Raw genomic sequence first — 10232 nt, 5'->3', positions numbered from 1 at the left:
TTTTGAAGCTGTATTTAGGACTACTTTGAACTCTCAACAATAATGAATTAATTGCATATTAATAAAATAATAATGTAACATAATTAAGTAGCCTGCTCTTATATCATTTAATAAAATGCTCAAAATAAATGATATAATCGAACCGTTGATATGATAATCGTGAAACACACCTAATAAGCATTAACTAAAAATAAATAAAATGTTTAAATATTTAAAATATTAATATAAACTACAGTTTAAAAAAATATTGATTGCAAACATTTTTTTTTTTTAGCATCTTCAAATGAAGGAATGCAAATGAAGGTCATATTTCTAGTCTTTTCTGTGTCGGTCTCAGGTCACGACGTGTGTGTTGAGCTGCTGCTGGAGTACGATGTGTTTCACAGACCCGAGGGAAACTCCTTCAGTCCGCTGCACTGCGCTGTGTAAGAAACACCTTTATCTTCATCTTTTATATTAAAGCGTGGGGTTTGTAGACACGATTCTCACTCGCAAAGTGCTAGTAAACCTCACTTTTCCAGCGTTTATAGTCATTAGCACGCAGTTCATAAATGCCTTGTTAATGATTTATAAGCATATCTAAGTTTACAAAGGAGATTTAAGGTCTGTTATAAACAAACGTGACACGGTTCGAGATGCTTTCTATGAAAATGCAGACGTTTGCTTTTCATTTATCGATTTTTTTGCATCCTGTAAAAATGTGTGTTCAGCATCCCTCTCTGTTGAGAGAGAGAGAGAGACAGAGAGAGAGACAGAGAGAGAGACAGAGAGAGAGAGAGAGAGAGAGACAGAGAGAGAGAGAGAGAGAGAGAGAGAGAGAGACAGAGAGAGAGAGACAGAGAGAGAGAGAGAGAGAGAGAGAGAGAGAGAGAGAGAGAGAGACAGAGAGAGAGAGACAGAGAGAGAGAGACAGAGAGAGAGAGACAGAGAGAGAGAGAGAGAGAGAGAGAGAGAGAGAGAGAGAGACAGAGAGAGAGAGAGAGAGACAGAGAGACTTTTGACTTTTAACAAAACTTTATTACATTTGAGAACAAAAAATGCAACTCAAAAACAACTAATTTCACATGAAAGTAAAAACCACACCATCTTCAAACAAACAACACAAGGCACTGTTACAGCACCAAATGTTTTCAAAGACATCAAGATCATCCATACTCTTATAAAAATTGAAATCGGTCAATATCCTTGCTTGTACCATATTTGAAAAGACAATGGCTACATTCTGTTCCTGGTCACATTCAATTTTCTTCTTCCTGCTCACATAAACAGCTAACTTGGCCTGACCTATTACAAAATTCAACAACTGACAAAAAAACCTTTTTTTTCTTACATATTTAAAACCAAGAATGAACACTTCTTTAGAAAAAGTTTCACCACATCTTGCAAAAATGTTCTTTAGTAGCAAAAACAAAGGTTCCAATCTATCACAGTTCACAAAAGCATGAAAAATAGTTTCCCTCTCATTACAAAAAGGGCAGTTAACACCAACCTCTGGATTTAAAACCGAAATAAAAGAGTTGACTGCAATAGCACCATGAAGGATCCTCCACTGCAAGTCACCTGCCCTTTTGACCAATGGTGGTTTATATAGTGCTCTCCATTGAGGTCTTCTGTCTGCATCTAGTTTAAAAAAATCACGCCAAGGGGTATCAATCCTCCCATCCAGCACTTTCTTATTAAAACTGATCACACAATATTTGTACAAAGTCTTCCCAATACAAGATAAGAAATCAATATACACAGGAACAACAGTATCTAAAAAAATCCCGGAAAAACCTTCCATTTTCACAGAAAAGAACAGATGAGGAAAAGAGTCTGCTGAATTGGGTATACTAAGACCATCATGAAAACTGGACAACAAAGACAGTTCTGTTGCTTTAAGGGCAGTTTGCCATCTCAATAAAAGCTGTGCAGCTAGACGAGTAGATCTGAACCCCAAACGCTTAGCAGTTGCATCACCATTTCTAAAATCAAGTCCCGCTGTCTCCAATAGTTGTCCCAAAGTGATGATTCTGTGATCAATGAGAACTTTGTTAATTCCTGGAAAAAGTCCACTTGCTGAAACATCCAGACGCGCTCCAAGAACTAGAGGCTCCTCCAAAAGCCAAAAAAGTGACTGTGGATCTTCCGTTTGTTTAAAAGCAAAAAGATTCCAAACCTTGAAGATGTTCCTGTAAAAAGCCGGCAAACCAGAGGTGTTCAGTTTCACGGGATTCAACAAAAAAAGGGTTTTGTCCAGCCCCAAATTCTCAAGATTGTTTAAGATCACATAAGCAATAGCGCACCATTTAAGATCAACAGAACCAGCTAAAAGTCTTTGGATACGCTGCAACCGAAAAGTCGCTAATCTACTTTGTAAATGTATTAACCCCTGCCCACCCTCCTCCTTAGGCATGAAAAGAACACCCTGCGGGACCCAGTGCAGTTTATCCCAAAAAAAATCAACTAAAATGGCCTGGATTTTAGCTAACAATTGAACAGGAGGATCAATACATGCAAATTTATGCCATAAGGAAGAGGCAACTAAATTATTAATTATCAAAATACGGCCTCTGTATGACAACTTTGGTAATAAGCATTTCCATTTTTCCAGACGACCTTTTAATTTTTTCAATGGTGCCTTCCCAGTTTTTTTGCACTGTTAATTCGTCCCCTAAGAAAACACCTAAATATTTAAACCCTGATGTTCCCCAAATTAGTCCCCCAGGCAATTCTGGTTTACCCTCTATCCATTTACCCATTAAAATAGCTTCACTTTTCCTCCAGTTCACACTTGCAGAAGATAAGTTCTTAAAGGCTGAAAGCAATTTTAACAAAATTTGTATATCACTTTTCTACTAATCATAATTATTTTACATCGTCAGCATAGGCTGACACTATGAGATTGTCTTTGGAATTTGGCAAGGGAATACCATGTAATTTAGCCCTTATTTGATGTAAAAGAGGTTCAATCGCTAAAGAATAAAGCATGCCAGATAAAGAGCATCCTTGCCTAACACCCCTACAAACTTTAAAAGGAGCACATAAACCACCATTGATTTTAAGAATACTCTCCACGCCACTATAGAGAACTTTAATATAATCAATGAACTTCTGACAAAAACCAAATGATCCTAAAACCTTCCAAAGATAACAATACTCCACTCGATCAAAAGCCTTCTCTTGATCCAAAGAAATTAAGCCACAATCTAAATTAAGCACCTTGGAGACCTCAAACACATCACGAATTAAAGAAACATTATCAAATATCGATCTGCCAGGAACACAGTAGGTCTGATCAGAGTGGATAACACACGACATCACCCCTGCCAACCGACTTGCAAGCACCTTGGATAGCAGTTTGTAGTCGCTACAGAGAAGAGATACGGGTCGCCAACACTTGATTTCAGTGAGGTCGCTCTCTTGGGCAAGAGGGTCAACACTGCCCTACGGCAGCTCAGAGGCAGCCGGCCTTCTGCCAAGCTTTCATTCAATACCTCTAGGAGATCTTCCTTCAGTTCAGCCCAGAAGGACTTATACCATTCAACTGGCAGCCCATCAATTCCTGGAGCTTTTCCTGACTCCATTCCTTGAAGGGCCTTATACAGCTCTGCCTCACTCCAAGGCATCCGAGATATTAGCATTGGCTTCCTCAGAAACCTGAGGCAAGTCACTGAAAAAGTCACTTTCACCCTCATTTCCTGCTCCAAGCTCATTTTTATACAAATTCTCGTAAAACAAAACTGCTCTCCTACGGATATCTGCAGGGTCTGTCAGCAACTGACCAGATTCTGATCTCAGGGCATGAATGGCTCTACTCTGGCCATTCTTCTTTTCCAAGTTAAAAAAAAACCTGGAAGGTGCATCCATCTGGTTCATAGATAGAAACCGTGATCTGACCAGAGCCCCCTGTGCTTTAAAATCTAGCAAATCAGCCAACTGCGTCTTCTTACTGGCCAAAGAATCAAAATAGCTTTGGACTCCAGTTGACTCAGCCAATTGTTGAAGATTTAAAATATCAGCCTCCAAGGTGTTCATAGCTAAAATAGTCTCTTTAGTGACGTTTTGGGTATATTGTATACAAAATTGTTTAGCTTGGATTTTTCCAAAATCCCACCATTGTCGTATGGAATTAAAATACCCTTTTGTGGTTTTGAACTCAACCCAGAAAACCTTAAACATATCTCTAAAACATTTATCACTTAACAAGTTCACATTTAGTTGCCAATACGCACTCCTTGGCTTAATGGAACTTAAAACACGCAACACTGTACCATACTATGATCAGTAAAACTCAAAGGAATAATTGAACACCTTCTTACAATATTACGATGGTGTTTAAAAACATAGAAACGATCCAACCTAGCCAACGAGATAACACTATCACGAACATGGGTCCAGGTATACTGCCTTTGTATACCGTTAAACTGTCTCCAAATGTCACATAACTCATGTGTTTTAACAAGCTGAATTAGACGATTACGAGAGGGCAAATGGGGCTCAATATGGTTTCTATCCAAATTTGACACTGTGCAATTAAAATCACCACCCAGAAACAAGTACTCTTCTTCACAACATTTTTGCATGACAGAACAGAGTACACTTAGAAAAACCATTCTTTCCGCAACAGATGTAGGAACATACACACAAATAAAAACAAAAGTACATCTTTCAAAAGTGGCTCTTACTTTTAAAAGTCTGCCTCTAACAATTTCTTCAACCTGATAAGTGTGAGGAATAAAACTTTTGCCAAAAGAATGGCAACCCCTCCACTAAGAGAGGTGTTGTGACTCAACACAGAGACCCCATCCCACTCCACTGCCCAATCAGCAGCATTTCTTAAATCACTGTGGGTTTCCTGTAACATAGCGACATCACATTTTTTTTGTTTAATCACCTCAAACACTTCAGATCTTTTCTTTAAATCTCTTAAACCATTTACATTAATTGTTGCAATATTCATTTCACACATCTTAGAAATAAAGAAAGAGAACAGACATAAAACTAGACACACACCCCCTCTCATGATCATGATGTTAAGCTTCTTTCACTTTCTTCATTTGTATCGCCAGATGAAAGTTTTCTCACTATCTTTTTTAAACGATATATCTCCTTGTTTGCAAACAAGCCTTCTGACATAAAAAGTCTAGTTTTGTCAGCAAACTGTTTTGTGTCTGGAAAATACTCAGTAACACACACCCCTCTTTTGTTTTTCGTGGCTCTGAGGAACAGTTTAATGTCGTCAACTTCATAACTGCGGGTAGAAAAGTCACTCTGGGACAAACTGACACTAGAATCTGAAGATTCACTACCGCTTTCCATTCCATCATCAGAAAATACACCTTCTACGTCTGCCTTCTTTGCTTTGACAGTCTGAAAAGCATCAGCCTTTTTCCTCTTTGCAGGAATTTTAAACTGGCTCTGTTCTGCCTCCATTTCAATGCCATCCCAACACGAGCCGGACTGCAAAACATTAGCCGCACTTTCACCTTTTTGCTTGCCTGTTTGCATAATGGGTTCGGAAACCGACGTATCAATACTGGTTGAAATACTCTTTTCGCTCGCGATTTTTGGACTCATTGCCTGAGTCGTTACACTCTCATGCACAGACAGGTTCACATTAACAGTCGCTTCTTTCTTACCCGATACCGCATCGGACACAGCAGCGTTTGACGGTCCGGCAACAACCGGCTCGCATACCGTGCCCACACTATCATCAGCCACTGACCTGTTGCCACTTGTTTTGCTCGGACATGTGCGAATTAAATGATCAAAAGCTCCGCAATTAAAACACTTCATTTTTTCCGTCGTGGCGTAAATAATATAATCACAATCATCAACTTTGAGGTGCAGTGACAAATCGAGTTCTTCATCTTCTTTTAAGATCATAAAAAGAAATCGCCTAAACGAAACCACATGCTTTAAAAGAGGGGATTTACAGCCAATCGGTATCATTTTAATAGGTGACACCAGTTTACCATAACGCGACATGATTCTCACCAAAGTTTCATCGCTTACGAAAGGCGGAACGTTGGACAGTAAAACTTTTCTGGAAGGCATTGAAAGCGGGAGTACAGGAGTAAAAAGACTGTCAATAACTATACCAGTCTCGACTAACTCATTTGCTTTCTCAACCGAACTAAGAAAAACAACTGTGGCGCTGTTCATCCTGGAGGCGGACATGATATTCTCATGCCCTACAACCTCACCTATGGCCAGGCAACAGTCTTCCACACTCACCGCGGACGCCACTTTCACACCGTGGCGCCGCGTGAGGTTACCCAACCCCTGCGACCGCGGGGCCGTCATGCTGCCCACAGCAGCGCGCGGCCCAACACGTCAAAAATGATAACAGTAACCTTAAAAAGACAAAAAGCCAAGCAAAGCAAGAAAAAGAAAAACAGGGTTTACTCACACACAACGCCCGCACTCACACCACTCTGCCGCTCACGCCCAACAATCACACCGGAAGTGAGAGAGAGAGACAGAGAGAGAGAGAGACAGAGAGAGAGAGAGACAGAGACAGAGAGAGAGAGAGAGAGAGAGAGAGACAGAGACAGAGAGAGACAGAGAGAGAGAGAGAGAGAGAGAGAGAGAGAGAGACAGAGAGAGACAGAGAGAGAGAGAGACAGAGAGAGAGAGAGACAGAGAGAGAGAGAGACAGAGAGAGAGAGAGAGAGAGAGAGAGAGAGAGACAGAGAGAGACAGAGAGAGACAGAGACAGAGAGAGACAGAGAGAGACAGAGAGAGACAGAGACAGAGAGAGACAGAGAGAGACAGAGACAGAGACAGAGAGAGAGAGAGACAGAGACAGAGAGAGAGAGAGAGAGAGAGAGAGAGAGAGAGAGAGAGAGAGAGAGAGACAGAGAGAGAGACAGAGAGAGAGAGACAGACGGAGAGAGAGAATGAGAGAGTCAGAGAGAGAGAGAGAGAGAGAGACATATATGCTTAAGAACAGGACATTTATAGATGCACTGTTTACAAATTTTTAATGCTGTAACAATGGTTTATGAAGGATTGAGTATTTCTTAATGCTTACCTATTGATTCATAGTGTGTAGTTATTATGAAGTGCTATCTTTATTCACGTCTGTCGTGTGTCTGTTTCAGTATTAATGATAACGAGTCTGCGGCCGAGATGCTGATAGAAACTTTAGGCCCGGCGATCGTAAACGCCACAGACTCTCAGTCCAGGTGAGAGCGGGGTCTCTTCACAGCTCCGGTGTCCTCCGAGCAGCGTGTTTGTTGATCTGACGTGTCCGGTGTGTGTCCCGCAGGACCCCGCTGCACGCCGCCGCTTACACCGATCACGTGGAGTGTCTTCAGCTGCTGCTGGCTCACAACGCTCAGGTCAACGCCATCGACATGCTGGGGAAAACACCGCTCATGATGGCCGCCGAGAACGGACAGACCAGCTCCGTCGGTGAGGAGCGCGCCGCTCTTTAAAACGCCTTTCAGTCGCCGAGCAGACGCTTTCATTGCGAGTGAGGACGACGGAAGCAGTCGAGATGCGCTGACACACGTCTGCTAGTCTAACGCTGGGCCGTAATACATTTAAAGTAAAGAAACGAAAGAATAAAAATATTTAATTTGCGTTAATTAAACAGATAGAATAGTGTTAGTTTTTGAGAATAGAATTAGAATAGAGATCGCTAGAGTTAGGGGGTCAAATAAAGATGGAAGAGATGTGTTTTTAGTCGATTCTTGAAGATGGTTAAGGACTCTTTGAGCTGCTTGATTTATTTAATGTTCTGTCAAATACAATAGAAACATTATAATGTAACAGATTAACTTTTATTTGAAGTTTTAACATTTTTTAAATAACAACATTTCTTAACGTTGTGAAACTTTTTTTTAAACCATAAGGTTTTATTTTCAGTTTTCTATTTAATTTTAGTTTTACCAATGTTGGTGTACTTTGCATTAATTTCCATTTAACTTTTACTATTACAATTTTACTTTTACTAGTATAATTTTTTTTTTTTTAGTATTTATAAATAAAATAAATTATATTTATCATTTATAAATATTATATATATATATATATATATATATATATATATATATATATATATATATATATATATATATATATATATATATATATATATATATATATTCTTAATTAGCTTTATATAGTTTTAGCAATTTTGTCAAATTTTTTGTCTTTTTTTCTGTTTGGTTTTTATACATTTATCTTTGTTTATCACGGTTAGTTTTTTGGCATATTAGTTTTGTTTTGTATATTTCTGTTTAGCTTTAATTTATTTTGTAGTTTTGTGCTTTTTTTTTTTTTTTTATCTTTATTCTTATGTCAGCGTTTGTTACAGTATTGTACTTTTTAGCTGTGTGTTTTCTATTAGTAAACTGGACTTAAATCATACATATTAGATAAAAACAAAAAAAAACAAAGCATAACCAATTCAGCCATTTCATTAGCTTTGGCATTACTAAACCACAGTAGAGACTTCCGGTGTGTTGTTGAAGAGCTGAAGGTGATGCTGATATTATTGTGTTTGTCAGAGGTGCTGGTGAGCGGCGCTAAAGCTGATTTGACGTTACAGGACGCTCACAGAAACACAGCCCTTCATCTGGCCTGCAGTAAGGTACCAAACACACACTCACGTACTGATCGACGTCACATCTACCGTGCATCACTTTTCTGCTGCATAGTACATCAAAGCAAAACTGATGCATGTCACCTGAAAGCGTATCATATTTAAGCTATTCGTACGGTATATGAATCTCCGTTTTGCATTCTTGTCGCATTTCCGTACAGTCACTTTCATAGTTTGTGTGTTGCAGGGACACGAAACCAGTGCCTTGTTAATTCTTGAGAAGGTGGCGGACCGAAACCTCATTAACTGCACAAACGCAGCTCTGCAGACGTGAGTCCCGTGTCCCGTGTCTTGCTCGCTTGTTGTCCCCCGTGTGGAGATCACAGCGAGCGCTTTATGTCTGTCTCAGGCCGCTGCATGTCGCCGCTCGTAACGGGCTGACGGTGGTCGTGCAGGAGCTGCTGGGTAAAGGAGCCAGTGTCCTCGCCGTGGATGAGAACGGTGAGAGCTGGAAAGCAGGGAGCGAAGTCGTATGATGTTACATTATTTGTTGCAATGCACATTTTCCGCATACTGTACATTATAGTTTTTCCTCTTAGCACCGCCTCCTGAAACGGGTGCAAAAAGCTCATTGTTCTAAAAAAACGAGGTGTGCTCTGATTGGCCGGCTATCCGGTGCATTGTGATTGGCTGAATACCTCAAGCGAAGGAAGTCAGGCCCCTTACCGTAACATGACGACAATAAAACGCATTACAAACGAGCATTTTTTGCATCCAGTGGAGACTGATTAGCGATTATCATGACTTGGCGCTGTCTTTTTATGCGTCACGCCTCGTAAACATAACACCGTGTCTGCGTTTGTGATCGAGCGGGTACTTTTAATAAGAAAACATAACTAACTTAAAGGTTGTGAGTCAGGCTGTCCTTTAGAATTGCCTCACTTTATATTCAACTTAACACAGATTTCTAGTTGTGTCCTCTTTTGGAAGCACGAAGCAAGTAGACTTCAGAACATGGCGCCCGCAGCAACACTACAGCGAGAGAAATAGCTCCGCCTTCTTTCTTTGTGTAAGCATTCGGGCGGAGTTATGAAAATAAACCCACTCTGTGATGTAGAAAAGTAGGGGCGTGTTTAAATGAGCTGTTTTAAGATTAAGAGAATGTAAAGATTTGCCACCACAGGAATAAATATTAAAATACATTGAAGTACGGTTTAAAAAAAAAATCACAGTAATGTATTTTTGATTTAAACACAAATTGAATCAAATAAAAAAAAAAAAATCTTTTTTTCATACCTAAACATTTTTGATTTAATACCTAAAGTAAAATAACTGTATTTATAACAATTTTTCCAGGTTAGACTCTAGCTTTGGTTTATTAAATCCATGCACATACTGTTTGTAATTTTTATTTAGTAATTTATTATATTTCTTAGTTTATTTATATATATATAATATCATGTATCTTTACCATATTTAATATTTTGCTTTTTATCTCACTATTAAATGTATTAAATATGTTTGACCAAATGTTAGACTAGCTTTCCTTTTTTTTTTTGTAGATATTTTTCAGTCTGCAAAAAACTTTTTTTTTTTTTTTTTTTTTTTTTTTTTTTTGCAGCAATGACTCAACTGATTTGTAAGTCGCTTTGGATAGGTGTCTGCTAAATAAATAAAAGTAAATGCAGTACAAATA

General features: G+C 39.1%; 1 protein-coding gene across 1 annotated transcript in view; it reads left to right on the top strand.

Annotated features, from left to right (window-relative positions):
• The window catches only part of LOC122335193 (serine/threonine-protein phosphatase 6 regulatory ankyrin repeat subunit A), a 36293-nt gene that overhangs the window by 25038 nt on the left and 1023 nt on the right, over positions 1 to 10232 (top strand). Inside the window, 6 exon segments of the mRNA XM_043232996.1 lie at positions 338 to 425; positions 7089 to 7172; positions 7256 to 7401; positions 8502 to 8584; positions 8784 to 8866; positions 8946 to 9037. Coding sequence (XP_043088931.1) covers positions 338 to 425; positions 7089 to 7172; positions 7256 to 7401; positions 8502 to 8584; positions 8784 to 8866; positions 8946 to 9037 — 576 coding nt within the window.

This window comes from Puntigrus tetrazona, unplaced genomic scaffold, assembly GCF_018831695.1.
Source record: "Puntigrus tetrazona isolate hp1 unplaced genomic scaffold, ASM1883169v1 S000000746, whole genome shotgun sequence".
NCBI classification, from domain to species: domain Eukaryota; kingdom Metazoa; phylum Chordata; class Actinopteri; order Cypriniformes; family Cyprinidae; genus Puntigrus; species Puntigrus tetrazona.
This window is presented reverse-complemented; position numbering and strand designations above follow the sequence as displayed.